At 47.6% G+C, this 24,884-nt stretch overlaps 1 protein-coding gene and 1 non-coding gene across 2 annotated transcripts in view; one reads left to right on the top strand and one right to left on the bottom strand.

Moving 5' to 3' along the window:
• Positions 1–1,300: 1,300 nt before the first annotated feature.
• The window catches only part of LOC144146356 (uncharacterized), a 31,812-nt gene continuing 8,228 nt past the window's right edge, over positions 1,301–24,884 (bottom strand). Inside the window, exons 5-7 of the mRNA XM_077678312.1 lie at positions 24,289–24,432; positions 21,104–21,272; positions 1,301–1,435 (exon numbers count right to left, since the gene is read on the bottom strand). Coding sequence (XP_077534438.1) covers positions 1,301–1,435; positions 21,104–21,272; positions 24,289–24,432 — 448 coding nt within the window. The remainder of the gene's footprint in view (positions 1,436–21,103; positions 21,273–24,288; positions 24,433–24,884) is intronic.
• Positions 7,528–7,600, top strand: Trnar-ucg (transfer RNA arginine (anticodon UCG)). Its single transcript has one exon. It is a non-coding gene; the product is annotated as a tRNA-Arg (tRNA).

The raw sequence follows: 24,884 nt of genomic DNA, 5'->3' as shown, positions 1-24,884 counted from the left end.
ACTGGTGACACATTCTTGGCAAAGCCATAACTTTTGCTTTGGAGCACGTCTTATTCCGAGGCATGTATAGTGGAACCACTTGTACTTGCATCCAGGACCATCGCATGCCAACATTTTCCCAGCTTCGGGGCCTTGGCAGTAGCAGAAACTATGTTTGTCATTGCTGCTGGTGGATACCATGTTTGTCCTAGTAAAGTACTGTGCAAAGAGCTCCGGCAAGACAACATGAGTGAAAAACTCTCTTGCACATGGTAAGATCTTTTCAAAAAAGGCATCTTCTCTCTTAACTCTCTCTATGTGCAAGGATTGTGGCGTCCAGACGACAAAATCACAATATGCAACATGACACACAGCCACCTGAGTCTGCACTTGAAAATAATATGCATGTGTCTGCTTCAAGTGCAGGGTGCCATTGGTATGCTCGAGGCAAAAGTTGTTGGTATCCAATGCGCTTTGTATGTCCTTAGTAGCCAAGGTGTATGGGCACTTGACCTCGACAGTGCCTCTTCCGCAACATGCGCATTCAACCGAAGCATCTGGACTTGCTGCTAGGTATGGGTGTTCTGAGCTTAGGTACACGCCTGTCCTGTGATGTGTGAAGTTAACGCGCTGCTTCATCATTTCTTGCACATAGCTGTGCAATGCATCACTTTCGTGCTGAAGTCCCCAAGCTGTTGCTGAGGAAGAAAATTGATGCTCTTCAGGGTAACAAATTTTCTTTAGCAGGCTTAAAGAAGGTTTGCTAACTGTTGTTGTGCACACATTCTTCATAATTGACGCAGTGATACGCCCAGCTCGGTATGCATACCACTTTTGGCATTTTGCTTGATTTCTTGTAATGCCTTCGACATGCTCAACCATTTCTTCGTTTACTGTGAGCTCTGCAAGGAACTTTTCTGCGCGTGTAATTAGTGCAGGCAGGTCCTCAGAACACGCTTCTGCACATGCCAGACTGCGAAGTTGTTGCGGCTCCCTTTGTCGTGGTGGCTGAAAGAGCTCACTGTACTCGGGTGTTATCATGAAGAGTGCTGGCCTAATGCCTGATTGTGCAACATTCGCATAGAACTGCTTCTGCTCTTCCTCTGTTGGTGGTGGTGGCACCGGTAGTCTTGCTTCTGTACGATTTGTATCCACAGCATTTGAGTCAGGATCCATGCTCTCCATTTGTTTCTTTTTTCGTTGGGAAGACGAGAAATCTATGTCTTTGAGGCGCTTATACTGTGCACGTGAATTATGTGCTGGCAGCCACACGTTGGTTTTTTCTGTGCACGTTCTGGCATCTCTAATACGCACAGCTGTCTCAACAGCGAACAGTGTTGCTCCGATGTGCGAGCACGCTTCGCCCAGCCCTGCCATGCAGGTACAATGTGCTGCGACAATGGTCCCGTTCCCACACCTTCAGCTGGGGGTCCCGCAGCCTCTGGGAATGGTTGACCTGAAAATGAGGGCGCAAATTTAAAAAACTGCACATTAAGCATGTTTTGTGTTGTGGTTATTCTTGATGCAAAGTGAGCACAACACATGCAATCTGCACTGAGGACATGACCACTGGCGAACTAGCTAAGGAGTAGCATGCAGGCCTCCCCCCTCTTCCTCCCCTTGCCCGTAAAAACATTCCTGATACGCCACTGCACATGCCCAAGCAAGAAACCAAATCACCTCCCCCATCTTCCTCCTCCCCTTGCCCGTAAAAACATTCCTGATACGCCACTGCACATGCCCAAGCAAGAAATCAAATTTAATGAGAAGTAGTTCGTGGCAAATTCAACCTCTCGAAGTTTAGCTCTGACTACATGAAAAGAAAAGTCATTAAGGTCGTACTTCAGTGCAGGCAGAAGTCAGTGTAGCTTGCCTAGCGAAGGTGTTTAACGTCACCTAGCAGCGATCACGCAGCTACGCTGTGGGTATGCGGACGGCGGCCATCCCATGGAACATAGCAGCGACAGGTAAACGGGCCGAATTAGCATACTAACTAACGTTGTCAGCTTTCGCTGCTGGAATCGCGTCGTTAAAAGACGCGAGTACACTCTGAAACCGCGCTCTCCTTCGAGAACTCACCTCGCTGAGCACGACGACACGCTTTGATGGCAGTTGCTTCGCTGCGAGGCCTCTAACCCATCCACTTGTGAAGAAGTTATGGGCCTCCAAAGACTTCACCATTCTCATCTCATCCTGTGTGGCGTAGTTCGTCGAAAGCACGAGATAATTGTAAATGTCCGGGTAGGTCGTGGCTGGCAAAAAATCCGCGTCCGTGGTGGCATCGGTTCCGATGCTCAACATGTACGGGTCGATGTTGTCGCACATTTTGATTTTCGACTCGTACCTGGCTCGCGCAGGGCCGACAAGACCGTTGAAATACGATGGGCAAAGCCCAGCACGACTGTTTGATGCCATCACTGCCTCAAACACACTGCAGCTGCTGAGACGGAGGCCACGAAAAAAATCACGACGTGATAACCGCGCGCCACGCCATGCGTGCGCCTGTTGGTGAGGTTCCTTAAGATGGCGGCAGCACCACTGAATGTGACGTCATAGCGGATGTGACGTCACGTGAATACTATGTATATGCGAGGTATTTCCTTTGGAGCAGCTTCACCACAACGCGTGTTTGGTCGTGATGCCCCTGCAGCAGTAATAGCGACTATGCCACTATTATCCCATTGAGAGCGCTTCTTTTGCACATACAGCTCAGAAATATACCAACTGAAAAAAATGTATGCGGAAAGACATCTAGTTACGTAGTCCGCTAGGTAAGTTCTTTTGTATAAACGAATGTGTAATGTTGCTTGAGTAGCAGCTTTGGTCCATCCTTCTATGTATAAAATATGCGGGCAATACGCGGGGGTGTATTTTTTTATTCGTCGACGAAAAGCGCGGGTGCGGGTTACATGCATGGGCGCGTTATTCGCGCGAACATACGGTACTCTTTCTCTCTCTCCATAACCCCACCTCATCTCACTTTTATCAAGCCTAAAAGAAAACGCAAAAAGAAAAAAAAAAAAAGGCTTCACCGCATCGCATGCGTAGCACGTGTTTTAAAGTCGGCTTCTTTCGAAACATCTCAGCTGTGCAAGAAAGCCAGACATACCATAGGGCTTGAGTGACTCTAGCTGCAAGAGCAAGGTGTTCTTCAATATGGCAAGGGTCTGAAATATTTACTCGTGGAGTCCGCCATCACTTTTGCAAGGCCAGACATAATCCCCCGTACCCTCAAGGTTGAGAATCACTCTACTGCGACTGTACATCGAAGAACGAAACTTCAATTAATTTCATTCAATTGCAAATTGCGTAGCCAGCCATGGAAAGCGAGAAAGAAAAAAAAAATCTATGGGGGCACATAAGCGTTTCTTATGACGCGTATACGAAAGAGCATTAGCCCTGTTTCGAAGATGTGCCACTTTCAAGCATTTGTGTATCTGCCCGCGCTCTGCCGCTGCGGGAGCAACAGCTGCCTGTCTCGTGTACGACGTGGAGCAAGGCTTCAGTTGCGTCACTTTTTTGCACCTTAAGCCGACAACAATGACTCATCTTTAGGGACAAAACTTTTGCTGCGTTTCTTGCGGGATTCTGGACTAGAGAAAACTTTGTAATTCTTGAATTGGGCGCATGGCTGCACGCGTTTGCGTCGTCATGAACGTTTTTTCTCCTTGTTGTTAGGCGCTCTGCGCTTCCTGAACACCATTTGCTCTACTTTTTTACTTAACTTTATTTAGAGTTTTTTACTTGCATTTTATTGTGTGCCATTTTTATTTTTTTGTTTTTTCTCTAATTGTTGGCTTCCCAATCTCTCACATTCACTTCACTGCATTGTAATCGTTCCCATCCGGCGTAGCAAGCACTGCCGCTAGCAGAGCTGACCTCTCCAGCTCACATTAACGAGTTCTCTCTCTCTCTCTCTCTCTCTCTCTCTCTCTCTCTCTCTCTCTCTCTCTCTCTCTCTCTCTCTCTCTCTCTCTCTCTCTCTCTCTCTCTCTCTCTCTCTCGAAGCATTAGCCTGCTTGGCGCTGAGCCAGCTTGCACCACCTGGTGATTCCGTTCGCGAGGCAGCGCGACAGGACCGTGTTTGTACGTCTCGGGGTGAAATTACACGCCTTAGGCCGGCTGGCGCCATCTGGTGAATTACCCGCAAGGCAGCAACCAGTGAACCCACATGGCGCGCCGCAGGTAATGAGAACTTGCCGCTGATTTGCCTGTCACGGTTTTCCGATGACCGCGGGGCTTTCGCACGATAAACCAAGTAATGCTCCGAATTAAAAGCAGGCATGAATGGACACGGTACATTAACTGCGGCCCTCTCATTCGTTATCATCGTCATCATCATCATCATCCTGTCTACGCCCACTGCAGGAAAAAGGCGTCTCCCATGGATCTCCTATTATCCCGGTCCTGTGCTAACTGTGACCAATTTATCCCCGCAAACTTCTTGATCTCATCTGCCCATCTAACTTTCTGCCGTCCCCTGCTACGCTTGCCTTCTCTAGGGATCCACTCTGTTACCCTTAATGACCAGCGGTTATCTTGCCTTCGCCTTACATGCCCTGCCCACGTCAATTTCTTCTTCTTAGTTTCTACTAAAATGTCCTTAACATGCGTTTGTTCCCTGACCTACTCCGCTCTCTTCTTGTCCATTGCTCGCTGAGTCGTCCTTAATTTAAGTTATACCCTCTTAGTGAGCCTCCAAGTTTCTGCCCCGTAGGTGAGTAATACTCACCAATCAATGCTAGCATGTTCTCAAACAGCATCACGTTGATGACGTCCACGAAGACCATGACACTTGCGAGGTGAACGACTCCCTGAGGGGGTGAAAAAATACCGAGGCATTAGTGACGGCATCTCGCGATAGGGGCGCTGAAGTGAGCTTGTCGTAGTATTATTCGTAACGGCATCGGCTTAGCGCTGTGATTAGCGCACCTGGCGACTTGCGTTCTTATCTCACACGAACCCCATTTATTTTATTTCACAACGGCGGCCATTCTGGCGTTATTAACGTCGACGCCGCCGCCGCCGACGACGATGACATACGACTCCGGTCGCTTTTGGCGTTTCATGAGAAGGCTTTCGCCTTAAATGTCCCACCCACGCGGCGTTCAGTCGGTAAAACACTTGTCTATACAGGTTGTTTCAAGGAAGATTTTAGTTTAAAAAATATAGGCTTTCGGAGTAAAATTATTTTTCTTGCGCGAAGTGATCAGGTGCCGTGGCGGGCGCAATAAAACGAGTCGCAATTGCTATTTAGAGTAACAATTAAATAGTACTTGTTAATTAACCTTTTAATTATTGCAGTTATATGTGTGACTGTAATGTGGAAATTGTAGGGGATCATCAGTCGACTCAGTGGCTAAGGCGTTGCGCTGCTGAGCACGAGGTCGCGGGTTCGATTCCCGGCCGCGGCGGCCGCTTTTCTGATGGAGGCGAAAAGCAAAAACGCCCGTGTGTACGAGATTTCGGCGCACGTTAAAGAACCCCAGGTGGTCAAAATTAATCCGGAGCCCTCCACTACGGCGCGCCTCATCGCCTGCGTTGCGTCGGCGCGTTAAACCCCACAATCAATCAATCAATCAATCATCAGTCGAACCGATATCCAGCGTTATGTTTGCGAAAATGTAATTGCCCGCAGACGTATGGGCCGAGTATCTCAGTCGTCCAGACGCGCACATTGGAGCTCGCCGGCTGCAAAGCACCGCATTGCCGCGAAGTCGCGCCCCGTGTTGACGTCACTAAGAGACGCGGGGTTTCAACACAGCCGGCGCGCCTATGTTTTAGCCCGGTCGTGGCTTTATCTTATCTCGAACGGAAAGCAGCCCGGCGAACGTGTGACGTGCGCAGCCGTAAGTGACGTCGACACGGGAGCATGGCTTTGCGGCGCTTTGCAGTGACGTTTGCAGCCGGCGAGCTCCAGATGTGCGCGTCCGGAGGACTCAGCCCATTGGTCTGCGGCCGATTACATTTTCGCATATACATATAACGCTGAATATCGGTTTGACTGATTATCCTATACAGTTTCCACATTACAATCACACGTCAATAATTACAATTACAATCACTGCTATAATTTAAAAGGTTAATTAACAAGCACTAATTAATTGTTACTCTAAATAGAGATTGGAACTCGTTTTATTGCGCCGGCCACGGCTCCTGATCATTTCACGCAAGAAAAACACTTTTACCACCGAAAGCCTATTTTCTAAAATTACTGAAAGGCTTCCCTGAAACACCCCACAGCACGGGTTTTTGTGCTTCCGGCCTTGTGAGGTGTTGGCTTAAAATAATTTTGGAGAAATTTAGTGCACCATTCTGAAGTCTACACCGACCACTACAGTCCCCAATACTTGTTTTTAGAGTATCGGTCAGTATTTTGCAGATACAGCCAGTTGCAGTAGAAATCGCTGTTATGGACAAGCATTTTACCAAGTGTAATGAATGGATTAGCGCATCGCGCGCTTTCCCTGTTTGAAAATCTGAAACTTGGTCCAAACGAAGGGAAAACAGCGCAGGGTCGAGGACGAAAGAAAAGGAAAACGCGCGAGGGCCTTTTATTTTTCCGGTAATTTTAGACAAGAAAGGCGGCCTTATAGGGCATATAACCCCATTTTCACGAACCTAACTTAAGTATCACTTTTGCCTTCCGACATTTTTCGACGCCTTCGCTCATGCTGAAGGGCGCCTTTTCGCGATACGGGGGTAACAATTCTTTGGTTGGGTATATTGTTTTGCCATTTTGTGTTATTCATACATTATAGGCAAATCTTCCTATTCACGCGAATAAATGATCATTCGGTCACCTTACGCTGCGGTCTGTCTGTTACCTATTTTTGAAAGACAAAAATGCGTTCTTCTGTTCAGAGCTCTTAGTTTCAGGCATGCTAAACCCACCCACTAAGTAATTTGTTGATGAGGCGTGAATCTGTGCCGGTCACCATAGCTTGCGCCTGCAGATGCACTAATTGCACGAAAGTACTGCGTTGTCACGGTTTGGCAAATGAGTTTGAGGTACCTCGAACCCGCCGCGGTGGCTCAGTGGCTAAGGCGTTGCGCTGCTGAGCACGAGGTCGCGGGTTCGATTCTCGGCCGCGGCGGCCGCTTTTCTGATGGAGGCGAAAAGCAAAAACGCCCGTGTGTACGAGATTTCGGCGCACGTTAAAGATCCCCAGGTGGTCAAAATTAATCCGGAGCCCACCACTACGGCGCGCCTCATCGCCTGCGTTGCGTCGGCGCGTTAAACCCTACAATAAACCAATCAATCAATCAATCAATCAATCAATCAATCAATCAATCAATCAATCAATCAATCAATCAATCAATCAATCAATCAATCAATCAATCAATCAATCAATCAATCAATCAATCAATCGAAATCAATTGAGGTACCTCGAAAAGAAATGATGAAAGGTAGAGTTGCACAACTGGGAAGGGACAAGCCACACCAAAGATTACATAGATGTACCATATCTAGACTAGACTAGACCAAAACTAGACTGATTCCTGCAGCCAGAGGGCAGCATTGCCTCAAACGCCATCCGTGCACCCGTCCGCGTGGCCTAATGGATAAGGCGTCTGACTTCGGATCAGAAGATTGCAGGTTCGAGTCCTGTCGCGGACGTCATAATTTTTATTTTTAACGTTTTTTTTAAAAGACGATAGTTTTTCTTGGGCTACTTAAACCCGTAAATTTTTATCTATCTCTATGTCTGCGTCTCGATACAGCCACCCGGCCGAACTTACAAGAATTATTGAACGGGAAGTTCATATAGCCAAAACCTTTCTGAACTATTAAACCTGGAAACATATACAATTAAACCTCGTTGTAACCATCAGTGATATAGCGAATTATCGGCTATAGCGAACTAAATACGAACTTTTGTTGGTCACGCTTTACAGTCAAACCCGTTTATAGCGAACTGCAATATGCACCGCGATTAGTTCGATATATCCAATAGTTCGATATAGCCGAACCCCCCTATAACACGTTTATTGTTACGAGTTCGCAACCCGCAGGAGCCCCCCGCCCCCTCCTCAACTCCGCCATCCGCGTATGCAGAAACGAACACAGTAAAGTAGCCATTACCATACCAAAATAATCCATTTATTGCAAGTATCAAAGCTACTTTCCGCCTTAACTGCCCACGTTGCAACAAAAAAAAAAAACGGTGATTTTTGTTTTCACTTTTGTTTTGGCGGCTTCAACTAGCATAGCAATCTCTACACGAAAAATTGTTTGCACCATTTCGAGTCCGCGTCCTCAAAAATCTAAGAAGCATTGGCGGAGCACATTGACTGCCGAAAGCTCTTCATTATAGGTGTCGGACGGATTTCACTCGCGACATCATCGGGAACGTTGGCGAGCTCTTCCCACAGTTCACCGATGCTGCTGTCTTGGTCCGGACTCGCTGACGAGGCGGGTTCCGTCGCGAGTCCCGCGCATCGGAAACAGTTACGGAAAGTATTGGGCGTCATGTCGCTCCGTGTGAGGCGCGATGTCTAAGTCGCGGCTCTTGCTCCGTGGTCGCGGCCTATCCACATCTCAATCGCCGCTCCGAGATCATGCATTTCGGCGGCCATTCCAGGCGCCCAGAGTTCGATATATCGGATGTGAACTTCGTTATAAGGAATATGTTTCCCATGTATTTCCGTAACTGAATTATTTTTGTTCGATATATAGAATAATTCGCTCTATCCGGGTTCGTTATAGACGGGTTTGACTGTATTTCAATGACGCTTATTCCGTTATAACGAAACTGAAACCATGAGAGCCGCGTGCGATATCGGATATAACCAAGAAATATTTCACCAGGAGGCTGAGAAGCTACTCGGAAAAACCCTACGGCATCCCAAACTGCAGATGTATAAAGGCCCTTTTGTTCGTGGACACTGAAGAAAACTCCGTCCTGCTCAGTGCTGTTAGTACCACCAGATGAAGATCACAGCCTTTATCAAGCAAGTAAAGACGCAGGCCTGTTTTGTCAAGTGAACTTTGCTGTGTTGTAATTTCACGCACTCATGTTCCGGTTCATTGAGTTTGAAATGCAACGAGGAGAAAGGTAAGGGTTAACTTTGTTTATAGTGGGTTGGAAGCCTAAAAAGGGAATTTTTGTATCAAGTATTTTTGCGCGAGCCAAGTTGTCGATTTGCTAGAGCCGATTTTTACCTCTGCTGTTACAACGAATATCGGATATAACGAACTAATTTGCTGCCCCGATACTACTTCGTAAAAACGAGGTGCGGCTGTACTGTATACCTATCAACATTGTTGAGCAAAAACGGAACATCAGGCGTATTTGGTACACAACATCGATGCAAAAATTGGTACTTGCCGGGTTCATTTATTTTAAAATAAAGGCGTGCTTTATATTTGCGATAGCAAGTAACGAATACGCGTTGAAAACAATATTATGACCATAAAAATAAGAAAAAAGAGCTCGCGCGAGCCTCGACGTGGTGGCAGTGTTCTAATTACAACAGAAAGAAATGGCTCCATTAAGATGGCGCGTGCAATGGAACGCGGGAAAATTGAATTGAATTTAACAAGCCTGCACCGTGTTAGTCGTGGGAGGAGCGGGAAGGGAGGGGGAAGAGCGTGAGAGGTTGGAAGGGGAGAAAACAGAGGCATTGGAGAGTTATAATAGAGCGGAGAACCGGTCCCGGTATGGTACCCGGTAGGCGACCGGCGCTACCACGCGTGTGCAGAGAAGGGAAAACTGGTTGTGCTCATGCGCAAGTGTACCGGGTACCGTACCGGGACCGGTTCTCCGCTCTGCTGTAGCACTCTATTTACGTGGCGAAGACTACAGTCTTTCGACGACATTTGCAGCGAAGTGAGTGGATACGCGGCCAATCTTTTTTTTTTTTTTTTTTGACGTTGCCGTGGCAATGTTTGTCTGTTACTTTCCCATCAGTTACAAGGATTGTAGTTATAAGCGGCTGCAAAATATTTTGGTCGGCAATGTATCCAAAGCAAAAAGTGCATTCTGCCTAAGAAACGCTGGGGGCTAGGTACCGTTTGCGGGCGTTGGATATTACCGGTCCACAATGGAACAAAATCGTCCATCTGTTTGCGAAGCCGACACGTTCGTTATGGTTTTACATCGAACGCCAGTTATGCATTTCGGTCCGTTCCTGATGCATGCGAACTCACCCATCGCATAACGAAAAACGAGATCGGGTACGTTTTGAGCAGCGATTGCGAACATGTAGTTTAAGGGCTAATTTGGTATCAAAGTTGATTTTAAATTTTAACGATGGATTTCTCGGATAGCATTTGATGGTTGGAAAACGAGGAACATCAGGCGCGTTATTTCGCGAGAGTTGAAGAGTAAACTGCCAACATGCCGTCGTCGGAGCCGCGTGACACGTGAAAATGGCACGTTTTTGGTGACATTGGAAAGAGCAGTTGGCACATTTCTAGTATAATATAGTACGCCACAGTATAGTAAAGTATATACTACATACATATTGCCCCAGCTGTCAGTTACGATCGTTGCAACGTCGCCTGCACCGCCGGTGGTGTAATGAGCAATCCCTGATCGTCATCAACCTGTACCTGAGGAGACAGAAGAGAACGCTGACGGCGTGTGTTCAGCGAGCTCGGTAGCCGTTTTCCTCGCTTTTGATCTAGCGGTTCCCGGCGGTTAAACACCTGGTTCTCATTTCTCAACTTCTCTCCGGTCAAGGTCCCAGTGCCATCCGTGATAATAAAGGCACTATTCATAGCTTGCATGAGACGTCACTACAGCCCTTTCTGGATCACGGCTCCAAGCTTCCTCGGCGCTGTTCGATATAAGAGCGGCAGGTAAGAACACGTTCTTCTATCGCGCACACGTACACCAACAGGGCAGATATACAGTGACGTCAGTGCAAACTGTCTATACTATACTACTATGGGGGTTCTCCCCAGGAATTTCTGAGAGGTGGACATTTTGAGAACGAGGGAGAGGGACAAAAACCGCAGAAATTTCAAACTAAAGCACAAAAAAATTCCCCGCATTTCCCCGAGGGGAAGAATGTGAAAGTGCGAATGCACGAGTTGAATTTGCGCGGTTCGGTAATGGTCGCGAAAGAGAGATCACACACACACACACAACTACAAAGAAAGAAAGATGCATTTATTCACAGACACCTATTTGTGTTGTCGTTGTACTTGATTGCTAGAGCGGATCTCAGCTTTGAAATTTCGTGTCAGTACTCCTTTAAGCGGGTGCATTAGCCCTTCTCACGCCCGATTCTTGGCCAATCCCCCACGTGGGTATGTGCCATGTCAGCGGCCAGGCAGCGCGCGCCCATCTCCCCCCGTTGCCAAGGAAGACGAGGAGATTCCTGGCCAATCCCCCACATGGGTATGTGCCATGTCAGCGGCCAGGCTGTGCGCGCTTATCTCCACGTGCGCGGACATCGCCGGTGGACGCAGGTTCAGGGTCGCTTAAGAAGTGCATTCGCACTTAAAAACACTGGCCAAATATTGGGTATTTGTCTTAGTATTTATGGTTCCATTTGGGCAGTGTAGAAATGACGGCAAGGCAAAGCAAAATGAGGTATACCCTTCTGACTATATAGGCTTCACCCCGCTTGAGCATCAACTGAAGTATAGTTGTAGTGCACAAACAACATAAAATATACTAATAGTCTTCAGGCATCATCATCATCATCATCATCATCATCATCATCATCATCATCATCATCATCATCATCATCGCCATCATCATCATCATCATCATCATCATCATCATCATCACCGCCATCATCATCACCATCATCATCATCACCACCACCACCACCAGCCTATCTACGCCCACTGCAGGGCAAAGGCATATCCCATTATTCTCCAATTACCCCGGTCCTGTGCCAACTGTGACCAATTTGTCCCTGCAAACTTCTTGATCTCATCCCCCCATCTAACTTTCTGCCGTCCCCTGCAACGCTTGCCTTCTCTAGGGATCAACTCTGTTACCCTTAATGACCAGCGGTTATCCTGCCTGCGCATTACATGCCCTGCCCACGTCCATTTCTTCTTCTTCATTTCCACCAGTATGTCCTTAACATGCGTTTGTTCCCTGACCCACTCTGCTCTCTTCCTGTCCCTTAATGTTACACCTATCATTTTCCGCTCCATTGCTCTCTGAGTCGTTCTCAATTTAAGTTGAACCCTCTTAGTGAGCCTCCACGTTTCGGCCCCGTAGGTAAGTACCGGTCAGACGCAGCTGTTATACACTTTCTTCTTCAGGGACAATGGTAGGCTGCTATTCATTATCTGAGAATGTCTGCCGTATGCCCCATTCTGATCCTTCTTATTATCTCTGCCTCATGGTTGGGATCCGGGGTCCCAACTTGGCCTAGTAGATATATTATTTTACCACTTCCACTACTTCGCCCCCTATCCCAAAGTGTTGTGCTGTCCCGAGGTTATTGATCATTACTTTAGTTTTCTGCGTATTAATTTTCAGGCCCACGGTTCTACTCCGTTCGTCTCGTGCGGAAAGCATGCTTTGCAATTCGTCCCCCGAGTTACTTAGCAAGGCAACGTCATTAGCAAATCTGAGGTTACTGAGGTATTCTCCATTAACCCTTACTCCCACCTGTTCCCAATCCAACGTTCTGAATACTTCTTGTAAACATGCTGTGAATAACATTGGAGAGATTGTGTCTCCTTGTCTGGCGCCCTTCGTTATAGGTATTTTACTGCTCTCCTTATGGAGGATGATGGTAGCTGTGGACCCATTGTAGATATTCTCTAGTATTTTTACATAATGCTCATCTACTCCCTGGTTCCGTAATGCCTGAATAACTGCTAGGGTTTGGACCGAGTCGAATGCTTTCTCATAATCTCTGAAGGCTATATATAGGGGTTCAGAATACTCAGCGCACTTCTCGATCACCTCATTGATCGTGTGAATATGGTCTATTGTTGAATAACCTTTACGGAACCCTGCTTGTTCTTTAGGTTGACTGAAATCTAAGGTTGCAAAAATTCTGTTAGTGATTACCTTGGTAAGTACCTTGTAGACGACTGACAGTAAGCTGATCGGCCTGTAATTTTTCAGGTCCTTCATGTCACCTTCCTAATGTATTAGGATGATGTTCGCGTTCTTCCATGATTCCGGTACGCTTGCGGTAATTAGGCTTTGCGTATACAGATTTGCCAGTTTTTTAGTACAATTTCTCCTCCGTCCTTCAAGAGGTCTGCTGTTATCTGATCCTCACCAGGTGCTTTGCCCCCTTTCATTTCTTTCAAAGCCTTCCTTACTTCTTCGGTCGTTACTGGTGGGGTGTCTATCTCCTCTGAACTACTGTCTCGTTCGGCATTATCCTGGATGTCCTGGCTACTGTACAGATCCCTATAGAACTCCTCAGCCACTGTGACTATGTTGTCCCTATTTGTGATGACATTGCCTTGCTTGTCTTTAAGTGCATACATCTGATTTTTCCCCACGCCAAGACGCCTCTTTACTGCTTTTAGGCTACCTCCGTTCGTTACAGCGTATTCGATCCTCTCCATATTATACTTCCGTATGTCAGCTGTCTTACGCTCATTAACTTAGAAAGCTGCGTTAGTTCTTATCTGTCATCTGGGGTGGAGATTGTCATGGTTTGCCGTTTCCTAATTAGATCTTTCGTCTCCTGGGAAAGTTTACCAGTATCCTGTCTAGCCATCGTGCCCCCGACTTCTACTGCACACTCCGTGATAATGCGTGTAAGGTTGTCGCTGGCTTCCTGTGTCGTAAGCTCGCCTTCCTCGGTAAGAGTTGAGTATCGGTTCTGCAGCGCGAACCTGAATTATTCTAGTTTATGCCTTACTGTTAGCTCATTAATCGGCTTCTTTCATACTAGCTTGTTACGGACCCTCCCCAAATCTAGCTTAATTCGAGATCTTACCATACGATGGTCACTACACCTTACCCTTCCGAGCACTTCCACATCCTTCACAACGCCAGGGTTATCGCATAATATGAAGTCTATTTCATTTTTATGGTCCCCATTCGGGCCCCTCCACGTCCACTTCCGGCTCTCCCGTTTACAGAAGAAGGTATTCATTATGCGTAGGTTATTTCGTTCTGCAAACTCAACTAGTAGGTCCCCCCTGCTATTTATACACCCCAGACCATAGTTCCCAACTGCCTTGTCTCCAGCCTGATGCTTGCCTACTTTAGCATTGAAATCTCCCGTAACTACGGTATACTGTGTTTTTACTTCAGCCATTGCCGATTCCACAACTTCATAGAAGCGTTCCACTACCTGGTCGTCATGGCTGGATGTGGGGGCATAGCCCTTTACCACCTTGAGCTTGTACCTCTTATTGAGCTAATTACAAGACCTGCTGCCCTTTCGTTAATGCTATAGTATTCTTCTATGTTGCCAGCTAAGCTTTTATTAACTAGAAATCCTACGCTCAGTTCTCTTCTGTCCTCTAGACCATGGTAACATAGAACGTGTCCATTTTTCAGCACTGTAAAGGCTTCACCTGTTCTCCTAACCTCACTAAGCCCTATGACATCCCATTTGATGCCCTTTAATTCCTCGAACAACACATCTAGACTCGCTTCACTAGATAAGGTTCTCGTGTTAAACGTTGCCAGGTTCAGATTCCAATGGCGGCCTGTACGGGTCCAGGGATTCTTAGCACCCCCTGCTGCGTCACAGGTCTGACCGCCGCCGTGGTCAGTTCATTCGCAGCCACTGGAGACTGAGGGCCGTGGGTTAAGTATTCATGGGAGGTTGTGGCCGTGACTGCACCAGGGTGGCCAATCCTGCTTTGGTGAAGGAGTGCGTTACCGGCAATGGTCGCCGGGCTCAGGCCGCACCCCAAGCCCCAACTGCAATTCCAGAATTGCAAGTTTTTTTTTTTTTTTTTTTGGGGGGGGGGGGGGGGGAGGTTGTCCGTCACCGGGATTCGAACCACGGTCTTTCTACACGCGAGGCGGAAAATAAAAAGTTGCCCGGGGGTATATCGTAGCAAAACACGCAGCTTATTTTTCTTCCCCCGTCGGAGATTGAGCTTGGTCCCGGGAGTCTGTGCGAACGCGAATGCGCACGTGCCTGCTGAGTTGGCTTTTAAACACACGTCAGGGGATTAGCGCGCTCGAGAAGTTTCGGGATTAGAATTCCTTCGCTGAGGGGCAAGTGGCCTACTAAGAGGGAGAAAACAAACAAACAAAAAAGCCCGGGATGACTTGTTTAATGTAATAGAAGGTTGAATTGAGTAATTGAAGGTGGTCTAATATAGAAGGTTGAATTTGTGTTGAAAAGAAGACACCATGTTTTTTGACACGCAATGTCATGCACTGTAGCGTTTTCATAAGGAGAAATGAACAAAACGTTTGTACTTAAAGTGACTGAAATTTTGTTTATTGCTCTGAATGTGCTGCATTGATAGGTATCTGCGCATACTTTGCCCATTAAGAGCTTTTCTTTGCATCTCTTCCGCGTATTCTCTCTGCTCGCGTGTCTTTATGCAGCTTGTCGACACATATTTACCCTCGTAGTTGCTGAATTGATGCTTATAAAACGTGAAAAAAAAATCACAGCCCAACAGCCAAAACATTAGCCAATGATGGCTGTTTTTAAGTACGGACGGGCAGCCGGCCCGCTGTGTAAAAAAACGGTCGGGCCGTTCAAAAACCGGGCAGGTGGCAACCCTACCGGAGAGAAGAAACTACGGCAAAGGCAGGGCAGCGTTCTCGAACAAGCAGACTACAGAAACAACGTCGATGATGATGATAACTGAAGAAGAATATACAAATGTGCAGAATGATGATAAGTACGTACATGGAGTGTGGAAGATGATCTGCGGAATGTACCCATCAGTTCACACAATATTGTTTGCACAGTGCTTTAATTATGAGATTATCTAGGATGCTTTAGAGGATAAAACAATTGTAACTTTAAATAAATGGCACATGATTTAGGTTCTAAAAGCCAGGGCAAACCTGTGTGAAAAAACATGGAAGACGCTCACACTAACGCGCTAGACCTGAAAGTAGAGAAGCCGTACGCAAACTTCACGACCAACACGAAGGTTTAACTACATGACTGCATTTGATTTGCGTCTTCATACACTGCAGCAACGACCTTTACTTCATCACTGTTGCTATAAGTGTGCGTTGCTTTCACTTTCTTGGAAGTGATAATCATTGGACATCACCTTGGAATAGCATACGCCATGACTTGACTTTCTTGTTCCGAACCAGTGCTGCCACGATTATAATGAACTCTGGAGATTTCTGGGCCAACTTTGGCCAATCTCCCCAAGTGGGTATGCTTGTCTTGCCAAACGTGCACAGGGACCACTGGGTGGTCGTCGCGAGGGCCACACACACAAGCGCTACGCATTTTTTTGGTTTTGTTGCGCTGACATGCATGTGCTTGGCAATTTCTTGGTATTTTTAACTGCGGACACGAAAAATTACGATTTAACAAACACCTTTGCTGTTAAAAAAACCTCTTTCCAATGCCAAAAAAAAAAATCCCGAACTCGTTTCTAGCACCACAAAATCATCAACATTATCATCGTCATCACCGATTGCTTTGGGGCCATCCACCGCCCAAACACCACCAAAGCCTCTGACCAATGGCAGTGGAGGCAGGTGACTTCAATGTTCGAAACTCGCCCTGCGATCGTCTCAAACCCTGTGACTGCCGCGTGGATCGACGTTACCGCGGCATGCATGAACTGCTTCAACTGGATTTGAACGAGTAGGGATTTATGCGTGCACAAAATTTTTGGTGGCAGTGCAACTCCCAATTGATCCTGCTGCAGGATTTCAGAGTTTATTCTACGCCCGCACACTACTGTAGGTGGTCCCTCTCCCGGGTCTTTGCTGTTCCCCTGATTCGTTTTCCATCCCCCTTGCGCCGTAAAAAATCCAACAATCATCATCATCATCATCATAATCATTCCATCATCATATCATTATAATCGTTTTCAATTTCGTGGTATTCACTACGCCAGACAGGTGGCCCAGCGGTTGTTACCCCTCACCCACACCACACGGCCCGCCCAACCTCTCACGTAACTTGTCCTAGACCAGCGTGCATTGCCTGGTCCACAACAAGTCTTTCTTATGTATTAGTGTCAACCCTGTGCCACACATTACAAAAAACGCATCGTCCCCCCTCCACCCCAACATCATGCTATATATATAAGGGTCCAACAACCGTATTATGTTGCCTGTTATAGGCGGTCCGTCGTTTCCCTTGTGCCTGTGAGTCTTTAGAGCTTGAGCTCTGCGCTTTGCTCAGGGTGTGTCATTTGGGCGCTGGTGTGTGTGTGTGTGTTGCGAGAGCGCACAACACCCACATCTGGTGTCTCCTCGGCGGACCTTCGCACCCTTGGAGCAGCCAAGGGGGCAGCCATGGCTGGGCCCAGCCAGGCCGAAGTTCAGCCGCAGCCTGCCGTGGAACCTCCCGTCTGCCACGAGTGCGGGCATGTCGTCGAGATTTAGGAAGAAGGTGTTCCGATACTCTGTCCGTGCCTCGACGACATGATGGCGGAGTGGTTCCTCGAAAACTTCGTGAAATTCCGCCGTCCAGCGACTGCGCCGAGCTGGTGCAGAAAGCAGTGGAGGCCTCGCCTGGCGGCAGCGCCGTCTTGGTGTCGCAAACAGCGGGAGGTCGACGATGGCGCGTCGACGTCAAGAGCGGTGGCAGCTGATTCAGGGTCTGAGGCCGCGTCCTCTACGACCCAGACATCTCTGCTTCCAGTCGTCGTACCTCCAAGACACCGGGCGAGCCTGCTTCCTAGCTGGCCTGCACTTGTCTCGACGCCACTCGCCAGGTGCGTGGAGTTCGTTGAACATGGCGGGGATGGAGCCGGCCTTAATGCGATCGCATTTCCCAGGTGCCGAGTGAGCACCGTTTCCATGTCAACGAACTTCCAGAGGAAGTTCTGGAAGTGGTCTGGGTGTGGTGCGTGGCGAGCACCGGGTGACCGTAGCCCCCACATTCAAGTTGTGGTCCCGTGACGAGGAATTGTGAGCGGGAGGGCAGAACGCGCGAACGGGGCATTTTTTGCTATCGTGCACTCATGTTACGAGTTCGTGTGTATGCTCTACAGATAGGGTCATGTTAGACAACTTTGTTTACGCCAATCGGCCAGTGTCGTTTGAGACAACCCTACAAGCGGCAGACAGCTGTGCAGATATAATACCCGTGCCACACGTACACGAAAAATGACATTAAATGCTTAATGCCTTAAGTTTTAATGCCCTTAATTTGCTGCTACACGCAAAAATCTAATGCCATTCGCTTTAATGTCATTTTGGTTTAAGGAGTTGTGCACAACTCATTTACCTTCGCGAACACCTTAAATCTGCCTACTCTCGAACGCGATGAGCACCAAATGAAGCCCCCGAAACTCTCAGCACCAGAGTGTTGACGCGGAAATGTAGCTAAACTTCGAAATATGACGATTTTTTGTGCACAATTGGTAGCGAAGTTTTGAAGAAGATGAAGTTCACTAGAACAGAGGCAAAAGTAAGAACATCGCGTTACTCTTCGTGTTAAATGATTTGGCTACCGCTGGCCGGCGACGGCATGCTGAAGGCACTTTTAGAAACGGCTCCCACCAATTTAAAGAAAACACTATTTCTCATAAAATTTTCTTTCGCAAAAAGCAGTTTTAACGCTTCTAAGGCGTTTTTCTCTACACTAAAGACTTCTAAAATATGAGTGAATTTTTCTTTTTGGTCATGATCACCATCATGCCTAACATATTTAATGCCTTTGCGTTTTCGCGTGTAGCACGGCCCGCCCAATTAATGACATTTGCTATCTTAAGGCCTTAAACACTTAATGTCATTTTTTGTGTACGTGTGGCACGGTAACAAGCATGGTGCACGCAGCACGCAGTCTTCAGGCATATGAAGAAGTAAGAAACAAAAAAAAAACACATTTCACTTCAATACCCGTAGGATAACGTAATATATAGCGATCACTTCATAATAGTTATTACTAACACCACACATCAACTCAGGTAACAAACCAATACAAGGAATCACGATGACAAACATGGCGCTTAAGAAGTACTAGAACATACGAAGTTGCGTTATTGTAATGATGAGTCACCCGCGGAACGAAACAGGACTCGAGCAGCACGCTCGAACTTGCGAATACTGTGGTGCCGCAGTGTGGTGAAAAGTGGAGGCTTTTAAACAAAAAGGAAAGTGGGAAGTGCGAGCAGTGACCCCAAGTTTTGCACGCAGCTGGCAATCTGAGACTTCAAAACAACTTGTTCACACCTCTTTTACCGTAACCAGATGGCGGTAAGTGTGTCCCTCTGCAGCTGGCGTTGCTCGCACACAGTGGCCGTTTTTAGTTCCTCAGGGGCTCATTTAAAATGGGTGAGTGGGAGTGGTGGCTGTCCAACTGAAGGCAGTGGGCGGTGAAGTGGAGCGGCGGGCGACATTTCCACCGCCGCCCACCGTGGGGATGAACCCTGACTACTATATACTATACAATGTTATACACTATACTATACTGTACTGTACTATACTATACTGTACTGGAAAGGGGCCAATTTCTCTTCGCTATATTCCGACGTCACCAAAAACGTAGACATTTGCACCCACCACGGTGGCTCCTAAGTTGAACCTTTCTAAGTAAACTCGAGGCCGCGGGATTGATCAATGAACTTGTATGCGGAGGCGAGAAAACAATACGCTTTGAGACAATTCGGCATGCATTTAAGAACTCAGCTGGTCGAAAATAAATGATACACACACACACACACACACACACACACACACACACACACACACACACACACACACACACACACACACACACACACACATATATATATATATATATATATATATATATATATATAATGGTGGCGCTGGCTACCACCCCCAAGCACAGGAAACAAAAATGCCTTAACATAAATGCCCCAGAAAGTGGAGTGGAAAATCACCCCGCCGGTAGCGTAGTGGTTATCGCACCAGACCGGTATTCTGGAGGTCGTGGGTCCGGATCCCACCTGGCGGGCATTTTTTCTCCACTTTCTTTCTTTGTTTTCAAATTCTCTATCTTATTCTCGATCATACTTTTTGTAGACTGCATGCACCACACAGTGTGACTGCTGTGTTTTCTGCATACCAACCTTGACGCATCAAGTATTTAATCTGCATGATGATCGCGTCAGCGCATATTGTTTGTGACGGCACAGCCACTGCGGCCCGTATACGGTCTCCCAGTTATATTTTCCATTTTCAGAGAGCTACTTTCAATCAGGATAGGTCCGATTGAAATAGTGGAATAGTTTTTGGGAATAGCACCTGCCAACGTACTCTAGTTTCGTTGTGAATAAATTCATTTGTTCATGCAAACCAAGGACACGTGTAACAGCGGCCGCGTAATGATAAATCTGTATGAAATTAGCATGAAACCGGTGGGATATTATAGCGAAATTGAAAAACATGCCTCTTTGTCCCGTAAAAACGGCTCCACGCCGGCAGAGGTCGTGAATGCCGAAGCGCTAGTTAACCTCAACCGCCGTTGTTTTGCTGACGGATCGAACGATAATTATTACGATTACGAGCCAATGTTAATTTCCTTGGGGCTACGCAGCTCGGGCAGCAATCCAAACCGACGGTTTCTACATTGATGGCCTTTTTTAGGCACAATCTCTTTGGCCTGGTATGAACTGTGGTAGAAAAAAGCGCGGGTGAGTCAGCAATTTCCCCTCTTCATAATGGTGCAAAAGAGCCTCATTTTCGCACAATTTTGTTCGTCGATTACGTGCCCGTTGTGAGACAATTCTCCGGGCAGAGAAATTTCGGGTAGCTCACTGAGTCGGGTAACGGGAAAATCGTTCGAGGTTTCTCCGTTCGCCTTATGCGCGTACACACACACACACACACACATGTGCACACACACACACACACACGCAAGCACGCACGCAAACACATACGAACGCACGTACGCAAACACACACACATGCACACGCACACGCACGCACGCAAACACACACGCACGCACACGCACACGCGCAAACACGCACGCACGTACGCACGCAAACACACACACACACACGCACACACGCACGCACACACACGCACGTACGCACGCACACACACACTACCGTGCCCATTAAGGCGTAGGGTGTATAAACACGCACCCTGGTGGCGTCCCCGATGGACATGTGCAGTATGCGCAGGTAGTGGACGGCGAGGAACATGCGGTACGAGCCGCGCATGCCCAGCCAGATGAGGATCAGCGCCTGGGCGACTCGCGACGACGAGCGAAGGGAGGCCAGGAAGGGCAGCATGCACACCACCGACACGGCCCTGCAGCACACCACCATTCGGGGGTATACATCCCGCCCGCCGCCGGCCGACAAACGGTGTAGTTCCCAGAGGCTGTGCGTAATGCCCGCATCACACACACGCACCCACTGGATCTCCTACAGTCTTTGTAAAAAGTTTCTAGGCCACGCCAAGGATTCATGAAATAAGTGTAGCCTTCAAGCTTGACCGAATTACTATTTGATTAAAGGACACACGCACGCACTCGATTTGGAGATTTATAGAAGAGCGCAGAACCGGCTCCTGTACGGCGCCCGGTACACGGCCGGTGCACCTCCGCATGCGCCCAGCCGGTCTCTCCCCCTCTGAGCACGCGCAGTGGCTCCGGTCGGCTACCGGTTACGTAGCGGGACCTGTTTCTCGCTCTGCTATAAATCTATTTTGTCAAAAAGTTTTTAGGACACGCCAAGAATTCCAAACCAAAGTTTAACCTTCAAGCTTGACCGAATGTTTGATTAAAGCAAAAAAATTGTAGTGCTTTCGCCAGCCTTTTTTGCCATAGAACAGTTATGTCTCAGCTAGAGGATAGCTTTTATGTTGAACTCTTCGCGGCCTATGTACTACTGGCATGGCCTGGATATTTCTGACAAGACTGTGCATATCTTGACCCTCAGTGCAAACGGTGATTCAAGATGCATGATAAGAATGTCAGTAGTGGCTGGAAGAGTTTACGGAAATGATTTGGGGTCACGAAGTACAAGGCTATACACTACATCAAATAAGACTTTTCTTTTCACGCTTCTATAATGTGATGAAATATTTAGAATATACTTCGCTGCTTTCGCACGATCTTCTGCGGTTGGCGCTCCCAAACCGTATGTCATTTCCGTTCGTTCACATATACAAACTAGGGAATCAATGGAGATTCCGGACGAATTGCAGAGATAAATAAAGCTTAGGCGCAAGAAGAAACTAATACTCATAATTTGGGTAGAGAGAGAAAATAGGCTGGGTATACAACTATAGCGACAGCGAAGTATTGTTCGAGTCCAGTGCCATATGGGCGGTAGCCGGTTCGTACGCTCTTTCCTATCCCCTGTTCCGGCTTATGGAAAGTAAACACCAATCCGTACTTCGCAAATTATTCGTACGCGACAGGAAGGCAAGGAGGACAGTAGTAGCGGCCAGTGGCAACCTCCGGTTACTTCTGGAACATTACGAGAATGTAGCATCTATTCCTCCAGCTGCGGGCTGAGAATTAAAACCAAGAATTCTAGCCGCGCTTTCCATCAAACCACCACGTAATACCGGTGGGATGTGGGTGCCCACAATGAGTTCTTATAAACGCCGCGGCGCAGGAAATTAGGGCAAACTTTGTTGATTTTCCACGGCGGTGTCCATTAAACGGCAGCAGGTGCGAGCTACAGTGTCACTAGATAAGGTTACGGAGTACCGGCACTCTTTTCTGCTATTGTTCTGTGCCACCGCCATGATCATTGGTCAGTTTGCATCACGTGACATTTGTTGACACTGCGGCGGTTCATGGGCGCCCCGATTTTGTTGCTTATGCGTTTCCAGTCGGCCAAGTGTGGTAGTCTTTGGTTGTCCTTCCCACAGAGTTTCTTACAATATACACTAGAGAGGAATCCGGCGCTAGCGTCTATGCGGCTCACATCAAAGCCGTCTGTGCCGTCATGGGCCGCCATTATACCATGCACTCGCCAAGTATCATTGGCTTGGATTGAAACGTTTTAGTGGCTGTATATTCGAACACAGTGACACAAAAAACGCAAAGAATGCTATGGAATTATATAAGTGGAAAATTAAACAGGCTGTTTTAAAGATAAGAAAAAAAAGCAGTAAAACGTATATCTGCAGGAACGGTTGTGCCTACTATTCTGCAGGCGAAGCTGGTAGTTAACGACAATGTTAGTATTTTGTGAGAAACTTATTAGAGACTCTTATTTTATTAGTTTTACCATTATTTCAAATAAGTTGTTTGAAGAGCTTGGAAATGTTTTTGAGCGTGCCTATGAAAACGTCGTCTTCGTGGCGAACCGGTGCACCGACCGTCAGCTACAGTTTAACAAAACTTGTTTCTGAGCGCGTTGGTTCATACTTGAAGAAAAAGGAAAGCGTGGTGTTATTAAGCAGTCGTGGGCGAAGACAAGATATGGACCGTCGCAGGCGCGCGTATCTGTTCTATCTGGTCTTCGTCGAAATACGTTTGGTTTCTTTTTTTTTTCGTCAGCTACAACTTTCGCGACGGCATATTACCCGCTCAGTCTTACGTTCCTTCAACTGCGGCATGACCAACGTTAGGTACGATCACGTACTGCCTGCTCTTTCACCGCGCACCCAGTTGCCACGGCTAACGGCAACCACAGAACAGAGAACATTTCGGCTACCTCGTAGCTCGTAGACGTGTTAATGCATAGCGAAGAAAGTAAATCCAAAAAGCCACTGAAGAATCCAATTATCATGCCAAGCCCAAGCCAGAAGCTGTGGTCTTCCCATAACCCCCCCACGACGACATAGGGTCATTTCTTTCTCTATGATAGGGCCTCCTCGATTATCAGTCCCGGATCGTCCGCGGACTGCCCGAGACGCGATACGGCACTCGATTTTCCCATGTATTCCTATGGGAGCCGGTCCGGATGTAGTCCTTGGACTGCCCGCGGACCGTCCAGGACTGGTAAATCAAGGAAACCCATAAATTCGTAGGTGCAGTTTCCTCTCTAGTATACTTACTAAGAAACCCTATGGTCCTCCCTGCTTTGCGGCTGCGCGTGACTGACGTCGTTCCGAACGCGAATCGAAGATAACGCGTGTAACAGCATTTTAGCAGCAGAAGTGTGCGCGAAGATGGCGTGCTGCTGCATCTTCGGCAGTGTTTTGTTAACAAACGACCCGGTCGAAGTTAGCGGCGAGGCCGTAGAAGCGGCAATATCACAACACTGATGAACGACAAAATGACCGCCGTTGCTGACTTGCGTGCCTTAGTGGCGCTACTCTGATACCTTATCTAGTGCGAACTACAACGCATGCAGCTGCTCACCTGGAGGCGAGGGCGACGAGGTAGGTGAGGAAGGAGGCGCCGATGTCGGAGGCCTGGATGTTGGGCGTGATCTCGACGCCGATGTAGAGCGCGCACAGCAGCAGCGATATCACCTCGCTAATGTCGTGCAGCACCTCCCAGTACCTGCGCCCGCGCCAGGGGCGCCCGCTATAGTTGAGGAATCACTAGGTCGCCCCATGTGCCCAACACTGGCGGATGCGTACCCGCAGGTCTATAGCAATTCCTCCTAAGGCATTGCTATATGACTTATGTTTATGACTTATGTTTAAGACTTATGTTCAAATGACTTATGCTTCATTTGAAGGTTGACTTAGAATGACCGCGGCGTCGACACAAATTTATTTATTTAATTTATTTATTTCAGTACCCTAAGGGCCCGTCAGGGCATTACATAGTGGGGGGGGGGGGGGGTTCTACAACACAGAATGCAAAAAAAGTACAGATAAACAATTGATACAAGTGGGAACACAAAAAAACACCGCAAGATAAAGGTACACAGGCGGCGAAAAAAAAATGACGCAACAACGCAAGTGGGCCACACAAGCAAGGCCAAAAGAAAACCAAGGCGTATGCCA

The sequence above is a fragment of the Haemaphysalis longicornis genome, unplaced genomic scaffold, assembly GCF_048455015.1.
Source record: "Haemaphysalis longicornis isolate Haplotype H1 unplaced genomic scaffold, Haemaphysalis longicornis Haplotype H1 scaffold_7, whole genome shotgun sequence".
Classification (NCBI taxonomy): Eukaryota; Metazoa; Arthropoda; class Arachnida; order Ixodida; family Ixodidae; genus Haemaphysalis; species Haemaphysalis longicornis.
The sequence above is the reverse complement of the archived record's forward strand: the minus strand, read 5'-3'. Positions and strand labels throughout refer to the sequence as shown.